General features: G+C 40.3%; 5 protein-coding genes across 5 annotated transcripts in view; 2 read left to right on the top strand and 3 right to left on the bottom strand.

Moving 5' to 3' along the window:
* LOC106811639 overlaps nucleotides 1-1007 on the top strand; it is a 2742-nt gene extending 1735 nt beyond the window's left edge. The window contains exon 5 of the mRNA XM_014815341.1: nucleotides 820-1007. Within this exon, the coding sequence (XP_014670827.1) occupies nucleotides 820-1007 (188 nt within the window). The remainder of the gene's footprint in view (nucleotides 1-819) is intronic.
* Nucleotides 1008-1165: 158 nt separating this feature from the next.
* LOC106811640 lies at nucleotides 1166-4313 on the top strand. The gene is made up of 3 exons (XM_014815342.1): nucleotides 1166-1188; nucleotides 1536-1701; nucleotides 2332-4313. Exons 2-3 carry the CDS (start codon nucleotides 1580-1582, stop codon nucleotides 3146-3148), a joined length of 939 nt encoding a protein of 312 aa, XP_014670828.1. The 5' UTR covers nucleotides 1166-1188; nucleotides 1536-1579; the 3' UTR covers nucleotides 3149-4313.
* A 4396-nt stretch (nucleotides 4314-8709) lies between these two features.
* LOC106811642 lies at nucleotides 8710-15018 on the bottom strand (the record flags this gene model as incomplete). The annotated part of the gene is given in 2 exon segments (XM_014815344.1): nucleotides 8710-9585; nucleotides 15008-15018. A coding segment is annotated over 1 exon segment (800 nt), but the record flags the coding sequence as incomplete, so codon positions are not given.
* Nucleotides 9584-14251, bottom strand: LOC106811638. The gene is made up of 6 exons (XM_014815339.1): nucleotides 14180-14251; nucleotides 13860-13904; nucleotides 13251-13295; nucleotides 12635-12675; nucleotides 12333-12398; nucleotides 9584-11265 (listed from the first exon to the last, which is right to left on the bottom strand). The coding sequence occupies exons 1-6, from the start codon at nucleotides 14249-14251 to the stop codon at nucleotides 10278-10280; spliced, it is 1257 nt and encodes a 418-aa protein (XP_014670825.1). The 3' UTR covers nucleotides 9584-10277.
* Nucleotides 14432-16305, bottom strand: LOC106811643. The gene is made up of 4 exons (XM_014815345.1): nucleotides 16142-16305; nucleotides 15364-15590; nucleotides 14901-14949; nucleotides 14432-14509 (listed from the first exon to the last, which is right to left on the bottom strand). The coding sequence occupies exons 1-4, from the start codon at nucleotides 16233-16235 to the stop codon at nucleotides 14457-14459; spliced, it is 423 nt and encodes a 140-aa protein (XP_014670831.1). The 5' UTR covers nucleotides 16236-16305; the 3' UTR covers nucleotides 14432-14456.
* Nucleotides 16306-18048: the final 1743 nt, after the last annotated feature.

Here is an 18048-nt window from a genome sequence, read left to right as displayed (position 1 = left end):
TAGTGAGGTGTAGCGCCGATTATAACACAAGTACGCTGAACAAGCAGCACCGCCTTGCTTTGTCTTCTTAGCAGCATATAGCCATGATCGCTGCAAATAGCCTATCAACGCGGCCGCAGTGCGGCAGCACTGTTGAGGCAATTACACTATTTCTGGCGAGTGTCACCTCTTATCATTCTAAGCTCTTTGGCCTAAGTGTATACAGTCACAGTGCATCATAAGTCATATATCGCGGTCATATGCCCCTTCAGGCATTGGCCCTTGCATTGGTTGGCCCTTCTAAGGCTTCTTTTGCCAGTTTTGGCTTTTTCGTTAGGCCTGCATGACTTATAGTAGCTAGGCTGATCATGCAGTAGGCCTATAGCCGTATAGGCATGATCATGGTTTTACTCTATGTCTATGACATGTAGGCCTAGGCCGGCCATTGCCTTCGCCAAGAAGGCCAGGGGCTAAACAAACCTTGGTTCCAGGCCAAAATGTAGGATCGATTATATATTACATGGATGGTTTTGTGTCGCATTTTCGGCTTGGAACCGAGGTTTGTTTACCCCTTCTGGTCGTAATGTCTGACTTTCGCAAGGAGTCTAGATGATCTATCAAACTAATAATTTGCAGTTTTTACGTGTTGGTTCTAGTGCATATAGAAAATTGAGAAGGAGACAAAACAGTATGGCTTGGATGGGCTATACTCGACTCAGTCAGTTGGTACTCTCTGTTTAGAATTGTTCATTCCGCTGTAGCCTAAAATGGCATTCCGCTCTAGCCGCTTTTTTTATATGAAACAAATATTATGTTAAATGTCATTGATTACACTTACAGGTGATGGACTGCCTAGAGGTTACAGATGTGAACGTGTTGCAACAGCTAACAGAAAAGGGGCATCGAAGTATGTCGTATCCAAAGGACAATTAGAGCTCTTGATTGCTTGTAGATTCAGCATGAAGAAGATGGGCGAAATGTTGAATGTGTCAACAAAGACCGTCAAGAGGAGAATGATGAAGGTATAACTACAATTCGAGGATAGATCTAATTTGAGAAAAGTAGCTGCTGCAACTCAAATTCATTAGAACACTGAGGTCAGTTGGGAAGGCCCCAATGGCCACGTACTGGTCTCTGTGGCCTTCATGATTTCTAATTTCTGCCCTGCAATCCATTTCAGGTGATGGAACAGTGACGGTGTCAGTGCTGGTATATCGCATTGACTTGCTTAACGTCATTTTTTTCAAATGTCAAGATTTCTCCTTATTTTGTTTTTATGCTAGATAGCTCTATACTCCAATAATTGATCATGTCATAAGACCTCCAAAGCATTTTCGAGAAATGCAGATGTCATTTAATCTAGAGGCAATGACTAGAGTGTAAACTCAGTTGGAAAGTATTATTCTGAATTCAGATTACTTATTATTTCAGTGAGTTCAAATTAAAATTGACAGAAGACTTCTCTCAGATGTCAGATGCTGAATTAGATGACAATGTTAAGAGATTTCTTCAGCATAACCGACGCCTTGGTGCCAACTCAATGCTTGTACGCCTAGAAAACGCTGGTATCCATGTGCTGAGGGAACGTGTCCGACATGCAATGTGGCGAGTGGATCCGGCTGGTGTGGCACTTCGTTCCCAGAAGGCCATTAAACGGAGAACATATGCAGTCGAAGCGCCAAATTCACTTTGGCATCTGGATGGGAATCACAAGCTTATCAGGTTAGTTGCAAAATCGAAAACACAGTCACATGACAGTCCAGTTTACTGTATGAGTTTACTGTACAAGATTAATTTTAATTCAAGTACTAATTTTCTGGGACACTCACTCCATGTGCCTTTCGACATATATTTAGGTAAGGGTCATTCCCTATGAGCTCAACCAAAGTTCACAAATCATTGACTCGGATTTGACAAAACAAATTTGTGTTATTAATGTTATGGTATACCTCTACATGTAATGGCAGAGGCAATAATACAGCTATATTTTCAATAAAAAAGTTTGCTTTCCCAAAAGTGCCCTTTTACACACAATGCTGTGCCACTTCTACCAGTTAGTTTTTAGATAAAAAAATCAAGCCCTGATGCTGATGTGCGTTATGTTACAAAATATAATTTTTAAAATATTCATTCAAAAATTAAAATTATCATTTTATCATCTAATTCTTCCAAGCTGCAAGTTTGTCCATATATGAGTGCTTGGGAACTTCAAGCAGTGTCCCACTTCAGTTGCCCATACATTATTTGTGCAGCTTTTCTGCTTTTTATTATTGCAGAAGAACATTTCTACCAATTAAATAAATAACTTTAAAACAGTTTAGTTACTGTATTCTACTGTTTATCATTTTGCAGGTGGCGCATTGTCATTCATGGTGCAGTTGATGGATATTCTCGATTAATCACATTTATGAAAGCATCTACGAACAATCGGGCCACAACAGTACAGACCAATTTCAAGGAGGCTGTCGATCAGTATGGCATTCCTTCTAGGATACGCTGTGATTATGGAGGCGAGAACCAGCTGGTGCGTTCCTTTATGGAGGAGAACCGAGGGACAGGAAGAGGTAGTGCCATTTGTGGCAAAAGTGTCCACAATCAACGTATTGAAAGGCTGTGGCGTGACTTGTGGGATGGTGCTACCAACACCTATTATGATCTTTTCACTGCATTTGAGCGAGATAATCTGTTGAACCCCAATAGTGAAGAACAGCTGTATGCACTGCATTACATTTTCTTGCCAAGGATTCAGCATGCTATTGATACCTTTGTGAAGCAGTGGAATCACCATAAATTGCGCACAGAAAATATGTCACCTGTACAACTATTTGTAGAAGGTTCGCTTCAACTGTATAATTCAGCCAACACTGCCACAAGAGGAATATTTGCTGGCAATCATCCATCCTCATCTGCAGAGAATACTAGTGATGCCGAGTCTTTACCCGACACCATACATGCCAGGGACAACAGTTCAGACTCAGACAGAGTGTCTGAATTAGACATTGCTGTTGTCATTGTGACCATCCCAGATACAGTGGGTTTACTCTCAGAAAATGCTTTGGATACATTAAAGGAACATATTGACCCATTGTCCAATATTGAAGCCGCAGACATGGGTTTATCTCACTATCTGGGTGTACTAGATTTTATTTCAGAGAACATGAACCTGTAATTATGCATGCTCTTGACGGAACTTAAACAGTATTGTCAATTTGCCAGATTGTATTCTTTGCTGGCTTTTAAAGTATTAACTCTTTCAGCCCGAACTCTGGGCCGACGACTGAATATACGGTTAATACCCCTAACCTCATTTTCAATTTCTGCCATGAGCCAGTTTCATCAGGTCTTCGTTCGTACACTGTATTTACAGCACCGTTACACCACCTGCCTGCTCCCTGATGAACAAGCGATGTCTTGTTGATCAAGGGGTGTGGCTGAGCGCAAGAGAATTATGAAGAACATTATTGATTTTTGCCACAAAAATACAGGTGAAATACATTTATTCTGCGGAAATACATTTCTTCTTGGTATGTGTATGCCTCGTACAAACAGTTCTGAAGCAATCAAGTGTACAATGAGCAAATACCACAGAATATTATGATTCTGATTCTGCCAATTTTTCACAAAATCTTTGATGATGAAAAACATATACTTTTCATGTAATTTGATTATAATGTAAACATTCCACATATCACCATGGAGCCGAAATAAAATGCTTCACAATGGTACAAAACTCAAAAGGAATACTGTCATGCTGTACAATAAATGAATACAAATATAAAGTTTTCTCTATGTACACTCATGGCCACAAAAAACAATTTTAGAAAAATTCTGCAATACGTGACCCAGCACAGCAAAATGAGTCGGAATTTGCCAGGAAACTTTTATGATAAAATGCATTAGAATAGTAATGCAACAGAAAATGCATTACATACTACAGAAACATGGCTGTTATCAATATTCAAGATAGAAAGGAGATCCTTACATCATTTTGAAGCTTATAACGTCATGTATAAAAAGATTTTACAAACAAATAATTTTCTTGTCACTGCAACTCATTTTGCTGTACTAGGTCACATAAGTCATTCCATGGCTTATTTTTTAGTTATTTTAATACATATTATCACCGATGCATTTTATGACAAACATTGCATTATTGCTATTCTCCCACTTTGACCCGTACTCTTCTAAAGAAAACACTGTAACAGCACCATGTATTAATGTGACCAGCAGGAGGAAGAAAGATAAAATATTCATTCACATTTAACAGAAACAAAAATAACATTATGTACACATTATGAACTATCGATTGCGAGCAACACAACTATAGAATACAATTGCACCACACGGCCAAAAAAACAAGTGATTTGTTTCTGGTTTAATAGCGCCTGCGTCAACTCAAACTCCTGTACATCAATAAATTTTTATTTTCCCGTCAAGCATTTTTAAGCAGACGATACGGCGCCGCATGGTGTTATTTTGCGAAACTACAGGCTGCAATCGGCCGTATCGAAAACGCGGAAAGCCCGGAAAATGATTTAAACTATTTTTTAAACAGTTTATGGGTGTAAATAATGACTGTATATGATGTATATTATGTTTTTAAATACAATGTGCGAGTTTCAGCGGGTTAGGAGTAGGAATAACGAAGTTATTCATGCTTGATTCAAAAGACCAGCAGGCATCTGGACAGCGCGAACCGCGTTGGCCATATTGTCCTATTGTTTTGGTTTGACTCGGGGTGGTTGGCATGAAAATGAGGAATCGGGAAATGGAATCGATTGGCATCTCGACACCTGGGCTGTGCATACGAAATACACATTTGATATTTTGTGGATAGTTTCGCATTCGTGTGATATTTGATTGAAAACATTTGAATTTTGTGAAATTTGATTGCCAAACTATCCACAAAATATCAAATGTGTACTAGTATTTTCCGGGCTTTCCGCGTTTTCGATACGGCCGCTGCAATCCACCAGTAGACTAGTTCCCGCCATTCGGCACCTCAGCGATATTGATAATATATTGATAATAATATAACAGAATATTATTGCGGCATATGTCCTAGACTCATGTGGGGCACGTTGCTACGGGCCATAGCCGAGGCCGGTGCGCGCGAGTGCGTGTTTGTGTGTCCTTGTGTGTGCGTGTGCGTGTGAATGTGTTACTGTGTGTGCGAGTGCGTGTGCGTGTGAGTGTGTCCCTGTGTGTACGTGTGCGTGTGCGTGTGCATGTAAGTGCGTGTGCGTGCATGCGCGTGTGCGTGTGCGTGCGTGTTTGTGTGTACGTGTGCGTGTTCGTCCGAGTGTGTCACTGCGGGTGCGTGTGCGTGTGCGTGCGTGCGTATATTTTATATTTGCAGTGCATATGTATCTGACATAATGTCATAATTATAGCTACAGAAAGGCTATCTATATACTCGTAAGGCATATTACAATGAAAAAAAATTATTAAAACTTCCAAACGAAGTGACGGATAATTCGTATCGTTATGCAGTAATCTATGGGCGCCAGTGACGCGATCGTGCGCGGTTTACGATGTTTCTGACAACGGGCCCCTGGTCATTATATAATATATAGCAGATTATATGGTCAATACGTGACGTTTACCTTGTATACAGGCGAATGCGAGCGACTTCATCATCGTAGAATGGTTCCAAAATGCATGATATGATGAGCGACCGGCGCAGGACACACGGGGGAGCGAGACGAGATGTGGGGGGCGGGGAGTGAGTCAACCCCTGGCGGTGGTTATATACGTCGACTGCCGTCGTCGATCTTCTCAGGCGTGCAGTGAATCCCGTGTCGAAACCTGTATGTGAATCGTGTAGAATGGCTTCGATTCGTAGACTATGTTTCAAACGGGTCGTACATCGTAAGAACGTGGGGCACGTTGCTACGGGCCATAGAATGGCTTCGATCGTATTTGAATCCTGTAGAAACCCGTGTGAATCCCGTGTGGAAACCTTTATGTGAATTCATGTAGAATGGCTTCGATCCGTAGACTATGTTTCAAACGTGTACTATGTAGACGGCTCAGCCTGGCCGGTTTAAACTACGGGTAAAGAACAGCAACAGAGCTGGCCTATCACGTCCACGCACGGCGTGGCGAGCACGTGTCGGTGATTGACAGTTGCCGTAGGCGTGTCTCGACAGAAAACGTTTAAATTCCGTTTTTGACGGCTATAGGACGCGCGCACATTAGCCAAAAAAGTTATGGGGGTATTTCGAGCCGTGCCCCATCTTCGTGGCTACTCAAAACCCTCGTGCTATGAACAGAACTCTCGGTCGACGATTTACAGATCGTTATCCCCTATACCCAAAACTGGGAGGCAAACTCGATACAGCTACTCGTTAAGTGTTCTGGAAGTGCAGGTTAGTTGTATTGGCGGCCACTACGTGGCGTGGTCGTGCTGGTGCACGAGGATGGCTGCGAGACGTCCAGAGTACTGAGGATTTTCGCTTCTGGAATCACTTCCGGTTTCAGAAAGCTAACTAGAACATCATTCAAAAGTTCCACTTCGTTGTCATTATGCTTGTAGATGAGCGGTTCTGTCATCTCAAATGTCTTGACATATTTGTGTAGGAGAGGCAACACAGACATATAGAATGACAGATGTAGTTTTGTCTTCTTTCGGAAGATGAACAGCTTGTCGACTATTCTTTTCTTTCTTTCTTTCCCTTCCTTTGCCATGCCTGATTTGTTTGTGCAACGATTGCGGATCTGTATTACCTGATGACGTGCCTGTTTACTCAAGCCATATTGTTGGTAGATTGCTGACACGGTAGAATAGTACAATTTCCGATCTTGCTCTGACAAGCCGTCATAGTAGAACAAAGTTAGAGCAGGAAACATGCGGCTGATGTCATTTCCTGTATCATACACGCTCAGCCAGCGATGTGCAATGTAGTCCATTGGTCGAGTGTATTTAATGTTCAAAATCTGGCAGATTTCTTGAAGAGATTCCCTGAGGTCTGCTGACCACATGAAGTCTATGTGTATGTTCTTGATGAGGCCCTCCAAATGATAACCAAACTGACCATAAAGTTTCTTGGCAGCATTATGGGCATGGTGGCATGAATCACCATCTACATTCAAGAGATGAGGTGGTGCCTTATTAGCGCGAATGCAGGTTTCAAGTCCTGACTTCGATCCCCGCTTTACTGCACAACTGTCCATCAGAATTGAAAGCAAGTTTGTCCAAGGTAACCCAAACTCATCAAACATGTCTACAATAGCATCATACAAGGATTGAGCATTGACATGTACTAAGTTAATTGATTTCAGATGGCGTGAACAACTTCTTGTCGAGAATTATTGTAGTAGCTTACTAATACTGACAAAACTCTCATCTTGTTGTTGTTTGTGGCCTCATCGATATTCAAGCTGAAATGTGTTTTTTAGGCCATGTACGAGTTCATCTTGGAATGTCTTGGTTAACCCATGATGCGTCTTATACGATGCAGCTGTCCTCGAAAGAGAAACTGTTTCAAGTGTTTTCTTATCTTTGGCAAGCTTTTGTGTAAGTTCGACCAGTTTTGGAGAACTAGCATATGGTAAATTTTCTTCAGCAATAAACCCAAGGATAGTAGCTTCTTGGTTTGTCCTTCTTTCCCTGACTGATGTGTAGGGATGAGGAACATTAGCTGGACCAGCTACAGGGTGGCCTATATACATTGGATGAATTCCATATGGTGTTACGTTGGTGGTTGAGTCCGAGGTTCCAGGTTCAGCTGTAACAGGAAAAAAATCACTTCATACATAATCTACTCTTCACAAGCTTCTATCAAAGAATCTATTCATGAAATAGCATAGCTAAAAAGAAATCAAACGCTACAAAAAATATGGACAGCGTCCAAAATGGTCCAAAATTGCACTTTTGTTGTACAGGTCTGGAAATAATATGCATTTATGTTCTGTATACCAAATTTAAACTGAATTTGTCAATAAATCAACAAATAGAGAAGCGTTTTATGAGATTTTGAACAAATTTTCAGATTACACTCATGATAATTATATAGATCTAAATCATGTCTAGACTAGATGAGTATCCTAAATATGCATGTGTTCTCATGACTGGTACACACAATTCCTAGGTACACTGGCAATGTGGAAAACAGACACACCCTACCATGGATCTGATCTGATAAATATCTGATGATCATAAAATTAAAAATGCCAATTATGAAAATTTATATTTATTTATGAAAGCATTCAAAATATTGGTCACCTGTTCTTGGCTGAAAATCTAGCCTATAGTTAGAATTGACTAACTTTATTTGGTCCCTGTGCCTGATGCTCTTCTGTCAGTGGTCCCGGAGGGCAGCCCTTATATTGAGTACTTAATTTCCGTGTCACACACGATACAGTAACATTTTCCTGGAGATTCCAATTTGCGTATCACATCTGCGAGATAGTATTTTTAGAATCTGCATCCTCTACTTCTGTCTCCAGCCAATCCCATCTCCAGAGATTTTTTATACCACTTTCTTTGTCTCTAGATTTTGCCTCTCCTTTATCGTTGTCGCTTTCGACAATGTCTTTGCGCTTTACTTTTTGGCCAGAAAATTCCATGATTTCTGCATAGAATACATGTACGTCCACACGCAAGAACCAGCGTGCAACCCAGCGTACACTACATCACATTAAATGCATGTGTGTTCGTACCTTACTGTGGATCTGCCATTTGTAGATGATCTGGGCGGAATTGGTGGCAATGGTGGGGGTGGTGATTTGCGAAGACTGAATAGATGCAGGGTGTCATCTGATATCTGTGACCTTTCAGACCAAGTTGTGCAGAACCTGTCCCTTGCCGTGTCATTCCGAGTGATGCCAATTATACCATTTGAGAGCTTGCATACCTTGTTAACCCATTCAGTGGCTTGATCTACTGGAACTTGGTTAAATCTCCATGCGTGTCGTTTCACTACGAAATTCCTTGCCAGGAATTCTTCGTGGACTTCTGGTGCGGTCTGCGCGAGTCCTTTCATGTCAGCGAGGTAAACAGGACCCCATCTTGCATAGTTGACATGATCATATATGGTCAGCCAAGGTAACATTGCGGCAAACGAATCAAGATGGAGCAACCAATCACCATCTCGATTAGCGCGGACGAATGCGAAGAGTATTTCCACCATCTCAAGGTACTTCAACCAGAAGGCATTGTTGGGATTCTGCTTCAGCATGGTGTTGAATTCGTCAGTTTTCTCTACATATTCTGTACGGTCGAGGAGTTCGTTGAATTCAGCCACAGCATTCAACAGGCATTCGGGTTCTCGGGTTCTCGTACCATTTTTCTTGAACAATGCTGATACTGCTGATGGATGCACAACCAGTTCCTGATGGAGTTCAGGATTTTGCTGTTGTATCCAATCCAAGAAAGCTTCAAACTTGATCCGACTAAGTGCTTCATAGGCCCAGATATGTCCCTGAATAGCCCTGTAATAATGTTTCCCATCCATCATTGACTTGGCAGCATTCTGTCCAAATATTGCAGACTCAACCCACACATCATCTAGGCCTGCACTTTCCATTTGCTGACCAAATAATATGACCTTAATATCATAATATTATATGCTTTGGTGGCATTAGCTGGGCACTTGTTATAACCTAGTATAAACAAGTTGGTCATGAAACATGATTGATGAGGATGAAGTTGGCAATGTGGACTTTTCCCTTTTTGGAGATCTCCATAAATAAGAAAAACAAAACGCATCACCACATAGATTTTCAGTGGACCATGAAACCAGAAACAAATTCCTTTTTTGGGCCTAAACAGCACCAGTTTAAATCAACAGGAAACGTTGGATGAAACTACTTTAGTAGTCACATTTCTCTTCCATTTTTGGTGTGCAAGTTACCCTAAAGGCCTTCATACACTGAATGACAAATGTTGAAATGTGTAGTCACAACAGTTCGTTCAATAAGACTTGGGCCATGAGAGTGTTGCTAATGTTGAGGAAATTGAACGAAATCACATTCCACCATAATCATTCAAAGCTTTGTTCAAACTAAACTTTTCTTCGCCATCAAATCTTAAGAGAAGTGACCTAGGAACATGTTGAATTGACTTGAAAGTAAACTTCATTTGCTTATTTGAACATTTTCAACCATTAACAGTGATCCAAGTCTTTATCGAATAAACTATTGTGACGACACATTTCAACATTTGTCATTCAGTGTATTAAGGCCTTTACATGCCCACACCATGTTTCAAGCCAATTAGTACAGAAACCTGTCGCTCTTTTCAACAATTGGCACACCATTTGACCTAGTAAAATATGATATATGGACGTCTACAATTACAAAATCTGCATGTCCCACTGGCCACCTAACAACTGAGTTCGGAATTCTCCTGCAAATTCATTAAATGATGAATAGGAGACTGGCACTTCTAACAGAGCACCACATGTGTGGGCCACAAAACGTCGCCCAAGCCCACTTAGATGGACAAAACTGACCTCTATGGCGTCAACATGCAGAACATTGCTACCAGTGCAATAACGCAAAAAAGCAGTCAGCAAATCGTCTGACATGCTTCTGATAAACCTCTTTAAAAAGTCAAGAACCCTCTGCTCAGTAACATTCTTGGGAGCTGCCTTCAATATATTGGTGACTTTTCTTCCTGTAGGCTTTAGCCTAATGTACAGTGCTAAAATGGCACTCACTGTTTGGAAATCACTGAATAATTTCAGTTTTTCCATATGTGGAAGCATCTGCTGCAAACTGAAGGCGTGGTTCTCAATGAGCTGTATCTCAGCGACACGCACCAAACAAAGGCGAAGACTCTCTCTACACTTGGGAATGGTTGTTACCCTGAACCTGGAGAGAATGTCAATGATATCATCGAGGATATCTCCCTCTAGGTTCACGAGCAACAACGCATTCTCCAAGGAGTCCCTCTCAAAATTAGAGAGAGTTCTAAAAAATGACTCTAGCAGCAAATCATTACTGACCAAATCTCTGCTGAACATGGCACAAATCAATAGAACTCTTGAAAAACGAATTGGAAAAAAACCTTGTTGCTCATATCCAACAAGTAGTATTTTTCCGATGGTGCTGAAGTCATCAGGAGACAACTGAGGGGAAGGCACAAGAACGCATTCATCTTCTCCTTCAAAATGTTTCTGGAAGCACTTCTCCCAGAACTCGGAAAGCACATCCCTGAAAACTCCTCCCGAGTCCACAGCATTCTCCCCGGCAATATCCACTTTTACCATTCCAGTGACATTATTCCGGAAAACCTTCAGCATATCCTCCACAATGAAGGGCCTTCTCACGTGAATGATCCTGAAATCATGAATAAAGAATATCCTCATGATGTTGTCTACAAAGTATTTTTCATAGCAAATAATAAGTAATTAATATTCATCATCTGATGCTACGTCATGTCAGGGTTACATCTGTTGGGACAACATTAATAGACTGGTGACATAATAAACTGCAAGTTTAAATAATAATTGAGGGGCACAATGATACACGCCAGTACCAATCTCCATCAATACTAATTTCTGGCAAGGGTGGTGCAAGCATCAATGGTTCAGCGTGTTGTTGGGGTGCTGGTGTATATGGAGGTGGTGGGGTTGGAGACCTAGGGCTCTGTAATCAAGAGAGTTGATGGTTAATTATTGTGATGGGTGAAAACAAACTACACAAAACATTGGCGAGCAGTCACGAAATTACTGAATGAAATCAGACTACTACAGCTGATATGACTTTAAATGACAGCTTTGTATCGGCCTCAGGTCGTTAAATAAGGCCCATTTGAAGATAATAATAATAATAATAATAATAACTAAACGGTATTTGTATGGCACAACTCATAGATATAATCGTTGCACCTTACAAGTTGTAAAACAAGATCATAAAACATTATCGTCATCATTGTAAAACAATAGTGTGATACAATTAGTGCCCCTTTAAAGGGGAACTGACAACTAATTTTAAAAAATTCATTTTTCTTTCATTTTAGGGCACATCTATTTATTACAGACTATTATTAAACTGGTGCCATTCTTTTTTCATTTGACCCAACAGATTGGCCAGAGCAGCCCTCCGAATCTCCCAAATTATGACGTCACACAGAGAACATCTTGCAGTCGGGCTACATGAAGAGCAGTTGAAACACTATTCCTTTGTTCTGAGTTGTGACGCAGCATGGGATGTTCTATTTGTGGAATTGTCATAAAATGTTGATCCACAGTTAGACCATTGCCCTACTTGCAGAGATTTTACTTTTTGTGTGCATAAAAGTCATCTTGACAGCCTTTGTTTTAACTGCTCTTCAAGTAGAGAAGAGGACAGGTGTTCTCTATGTGACATCATAATTTGGGTGATTTACTCTTTATTGAAAATACCTCAGGCGAATCTTGTGAAGTGGAAGCAAGATTCCTAGGCACATTCCCTCGTCGTCGAGGACGTCTCTATACAAAAATAGATTAACCACATGTAAAGCATAGTCAAAGGTCACAGGGCGATCATTTAAATAACATTTTACACCAGCCTCAGCATTTCAAGGGAATACTGTAGGAAAAGTAAATAGAACACCCTGATAAAGGCCAATTGGACAGGAAAAAATGTGTACAAGTACATGTACAAGAGTCACTTGACATATTGACAAGAGTATCATTTATGAGGAAAACCATGTGAACATACCTGCATAACTGGCAAACTGACAAAGTCATCACCACTGTCATCAACCTACACAAGTAAAATACATGTAAGTCAAAAATCTTTCGTGATGTTATGTACAAGAAAAGAAATAATCAAGATAAAATGATTTCGTTTTTTACATCTGGGGAATACGCCCTTACTAAATTGATCTAGAGATCATTAAACATTAAACAATGTTCAAATGTAATGTGGAGCCACGGTGGTGTAATGGTTTGGGTCTCTGAAGTGCGATCAGAAGGTCCTGGGTTCGAATCCCGTCGTCGGCGTGAGACTTTGGGCAATTGCCTCACCTCACCCAGGTGTAAAAGGGGTACCTGGCGGTGGTATGTGTGGTTGTGTAGCTAGCCTGTAGCGCTGAATGAGCAGCTCGGCTGTATGCTCCCCAGGGAGTTTGAGTCGGATACAGAAAGAACAGTCAGAACAACCAGTTGCTGGGGGTAATGGTGTGAAGCGCATAGAATAGTCTCTCTAGAATAAGCTAGAGTCCATGAATGAGCTATCAATAGAAGGTCTTTCTCCAGATAATATTATATCCTGGAAAACTTAGCATCCTTCATTTATGTGGAACATGTACAATCGTTTGAGACAAAAAACACACTTACTGTTTCAGGACGGGGATCTAGTTGGGCTGCATTAACTGGTTGACTCTGAAATTGCAATGTACACAAATGTAATGTAGATATACTGGTACATCAACTGTCATGATTCAATAGCTCTCTAGAATAAGCTAGAGTCCATGAATGAGCTATCAATAGAAGGTCTTTCTCCAGAGAATATTCTATCCTGGAAAACTTAGCATCCTTCATTTATGTGGAACATGTACATTGATTCAGAGAAGAATATATATGTATCAAACATTTTTCGTCATGCCTTGTTGCAACCCCAAAGCATGTGAGTATTTATTAGGAAAGCAAAGTGGTACTTGCCATCAACTCCCCAGCTACTTCAGCAATTGTAGTTCTGGCCTGGGTAGCAGCAATATGATTGGGTCGACGAAATAATATCTAAATAGAATAATTGACATTGAATCAGCTTAATATGCCTACATGCTTGAACAATGCCTTATACATCAATATAGCCCAACAAAAAGAAACACTTTCGACCAACATAGTATAAAGGGACACAAACTGCGTAACAACGCAAGTGAATACTGAAATTGGGCAAAGAATTATTCATAAAAATAGTTATTTGCATGACTAAGGACTACTTACTGTAGGGGTCCCAGCTGGTGTAAAGTTAGAATCAGATTCCTCATCCTAAAATAAAATTAGAATTCTGTAATATTGCACAGTGTCCGGTTTGTATTTGGAAAGGAGATAGGTGTGACTGTTGTTAGGCAAGTTGGTCAGGAGGTAGGCATGACATGACAAAAGGAAATGCAGTATAGCAGGCTTAAACACTCTCAGAAGGGATTGTGTCAGGCACTGGCAAATCAATCAACTTTCAAATTTTTGAAGCGTCTGCCAAAACAAGTATCCCAAATTTCTAATACATAAAACATATAAACTACTAAAAACAAACACTGACTTACCTCTTGAGGGTCTGTGTCCGGACACCAGGAGATAAAGAGCACCATAGGGGAATTTAGCCCAATATCGCCCATGGTCTTGGATTACTCACTTCTTGATTTTGTTGTTGGGGCTAGAATAAACATAAATTGGGGCGGGGGGGAGGGAGGGGGTTGTCCAGGGTCAAATTGTCCTAGACACTTTTTAAATGCTCAGAATGACCAGATTGCAGAACAAAATTGCAATCACATAGCATATTGTATACTCACAATCACATGTGTAGCAGCAGCTGTTTGTTGGTTATTTATAGGACGATATGGTTCTGTGGCCTGTGAGTGTGAAGAAGAAGGTGCCTGAAAGTGAAGGCAACAATAGATTACATTAACTGAACTTACAATTGACAGTGCACTGACATGGTCTTCAAAAGAAGGCCTCAAAGCTCTTATAGTTGCCAGTGACACAAGGCATAATGCATGTGATGGACAGTTAAATCACAAATGGCCTGGCCTCGACTAGAACCTGGGACTTGCTGCTCATAATAAAGCAAACACAATTAACCACTCTTAATCTTTTTACATTTAACCACCTGGCACAAATCTAACATAACTTGCAGGGTTAGTGTGCCAAAGTTACAGTAAAAAATAACAGGTGTACTGATCCTCATGTAATCCAACTCCTGGAATGTGATGCTTCGTATATTGCATGTGTGGGAACCAAATAGAAAATTTGAAAAACTTTATTTACTTACTCTTCCCTCTGCAGCACTCACTTCTCGTTGATTTTGCTGTTGGGGCTAGAATAAAAAAATCTTGTAAAAATACATTGTAAAAACGCAAGGCATTGTTTTCAACCAATTTGTAACGGTCTTCACCAATCAGCATCTAATTTTGTTTTTGGGTGCTAAAATTCTGTATTGATCCCACTTTTCATAAATCCCACTCCAGACTCCCAGCCAATGATGAGTGCTCTGTAGGAAAAGTCTATTTGTTGATGGTAGCAGTAATAGCTTAGCACTATAGTGTAGAGCACATAGGCCTACATGACATAAATGCACTAGCGCTATGTAAACTATCAGCTATGAATAATAATGAAGGCAGCCCTGCACACTGGTTCCGCAATCACGTCAGCTTTGGAATGTTTGGATGAATTTTGTGAATCTAATAATATATTTTTTATTTTTAGAATGTTAAATAGCTAATATCCTTACCATGACTATCATGACTGCTGGTACAACATACAGCGTGGACTTTCCGAGCAATTTCTTCAAGTCCATTGGTGTCTTCCGGCAATCAATGTCTAACAAATCCCCTTTGACTTTGGCCTGCTTAAAGGTCAGGGGGCCCCTTCCACTCAAAGCTGGACATTTCCGCTCCAGAAATTGAACAAACTCCGGTTCAATCAGATTTGATGGCACCAGCAGTTTACCGAGATTTCCTGCAGAAACAAAGTCAAAGTAAATGGTTAAAACTAGAACAAATTTAAAAAGTCACATACGTGATGAAGAGTCATTAAAGAACCTTCCGTAAACAATTGAGCGTCCTAATTCAAATGGAATTGAACTTATGGAAATGTTCCACTTTTTTCACAAAAAGCCCCCTGGGCCTGGCCCTGGTGGCAAACCTTTGATTGAAACAGATTGCATTCATTTTGGGCAAGATTTTAAGTTACTCTTGCCCAGATACATTACATGCCCACAAAGTTTCAACCATCTTGGTCAAATAGTACAGAAACCTACTGACTGCCCTTTTCAACAATCGCCAGATTTTACATCATTTGACCTAGAAAATGGTTTAAAACTAGGTCAAATAAAAAAAAAGTCTGATATATGTGATGAAGAATTAAGAACCTTTCAAGTAAAAAGCGGAGTTACACTTTTTATGGCCACTTTTCAAGTATTATATAGGTTAATGTATGAATACCAAGAACCATAAGAATGAACAGGGTCTGGATTCACGACACTGCACAGTTCTTTCTGTTTTTCTTACCCAAGCCTACACTATCAAGCAACTTCAGCACCTTCCACGAGGACGGTCTCTTTGTATAGTCTACATTCAACACAGTCACTTTCAAAGTGTACATTTTTACTGGTCGTCCACGAGCATTTTTCTTCACACTATGCCGTCTACCAGTTGTGGGTACTGCACTACCAGTCCTATTTTGCTGGAACCTGTAAAAAATTAAATGGATAACATTAATAATATTGGGCCATTTTCAGAATTGTAAATAAAGGGGATTTGGGAACAACTGCATTATCCCCTACCACGAGTAGTAAGACACAAAAAAGTACCCTAACCCTAACCATAACCCTTGACCAACTTATGTATTTGAATGGAAATCAAGGTGTTCATCTGCATGGTAGGGGATAATGCAGGTGCACCCTATATTCGATTAAAAAATCAATGTTATATGAAAGTACAAGACAAAATAAAAAATATAAAAAATTTGACCTCATTTGACCTTTTGACCCCCCAATTTGACCTTCAAGGTCAAATGCCATTTTGGCAACCGGGTGATTCTGAAAGCCTGGATCATAGTGATACTTTCTAGCCTGGTTGCCAGCTTTTAACAAAAAATGCCATCAAAAGTTTTTTGAAGCATATTTCCTGGGGTTGGACTGCCGACTATATGCTCCGCAACAAATTTCTGGTACTGTGCTTTGTCTATGTCTTCTGCGGACCTTATAGTATCTACCACACTATCGGACATTATCTAATAGGTATCAAGTAAGTCTACTGCAGACTTATTGGTTCATGGTGGCGTTCTGTGTCATTCTTTTTCATTGAATGTTTGTCATCATACTTCATTAATAGTCTAGCTGTTTCTGGACCTGCCACCATCCACCGTCTCAGTATTGTTTCATTTTTAGCTCACCTTCACATCGGCAAGCTGAGCTATTGCCATGGGTCGTCGTCCGTCGTACGTCCGTCCGTCCGTCCGTCAACATTTCGCTACGGTCAACGATAACTCAGGAACCGTTTCACCCACATGTTTGAAATGGGTATAGTTGTTACTGCTATGCTCCCATATTTACGTACTTTCGACGACGACGTACCCCGACGTACTTTCGAGCCACGGCAATTTTTTGGCAAAAATGGGAATTGCCATTAGTCAGTTCAGGTTCAACGGATTTTGTTCATTTTTGGTATGTCAATGAATAAGGGCTAGGGGTTTTGATATTTAAAAAAATATTATGCAAATTAGGTAGGGTTTGGCAATTATATAGCATATTATATAGACAAACAGTGTGGTGTCACACTCGTCTGGTTCGTTTTACAAGATTTCATTGACAATATCTTTAATGCAAAATTGGTATTTCCTCTCCACCCTGCCGTTAAAACGTCTATATTAGAGTAAAGTTTTACAGAACATGTCGGAACGCAGCATAACCTATTTATTTCAAACGCCATCGATACAAAGCGGGTATAGCGCCCTCTACGGTCAAAAAAAAAATTCATTTTGGTTTATAAATTATTATTGCGATATACAGATGGCAATAGTTTCTATAATGTACGTCGATGGTTGCTCAATTAAAACTGACTTCTTCTTACTCACTTATTTGTGTCCTTTTTTGTGGTGAGCTACATAGTCCATGAGCCAGACCCCCAAATTTCATCAATTGGTACCACCTGGGGTGGCAAATCCTCACTATATTTTTTTGAAAGGCCTATGCCCATAGATGAAAAAAAAAACCATGAAGCAAGCCGAGACTCACAGCTTAATGGTAGAAATTGCCACTTGTATATGGGCACTCGTGGTGGAGCGACAGATGCTAATTATGGGGTAGGGGAAATATAAAATTGAATAATTTTGCAAGGAATGGACATACAGTGACAATTGACCCCTTAAAATGTTGGTAGTTTTGTCCTCTACACTTTAATATCCATCATATGCA

Source organism: Priapulus caudatus, unplaced genomic scaffold, assembly GCF_000485595.1.
Source record: "Priapulus caudatus unplaced genomic scaffold, Priapulus_caudatus-5.0.1 Scaffold559, whole genome shotgun sequence".
Classification (NCBI taxonomy): domain Eukaryota; kingdom Metazoa; phylum Priapulida; class Priapulimorpha; order Priapulimorphida; family Priapulidae; genus Priapulus; species Priapulus caudatus.
This window is presented reverse-complemented; position numbering and strand designations above follow the sequence as displayed.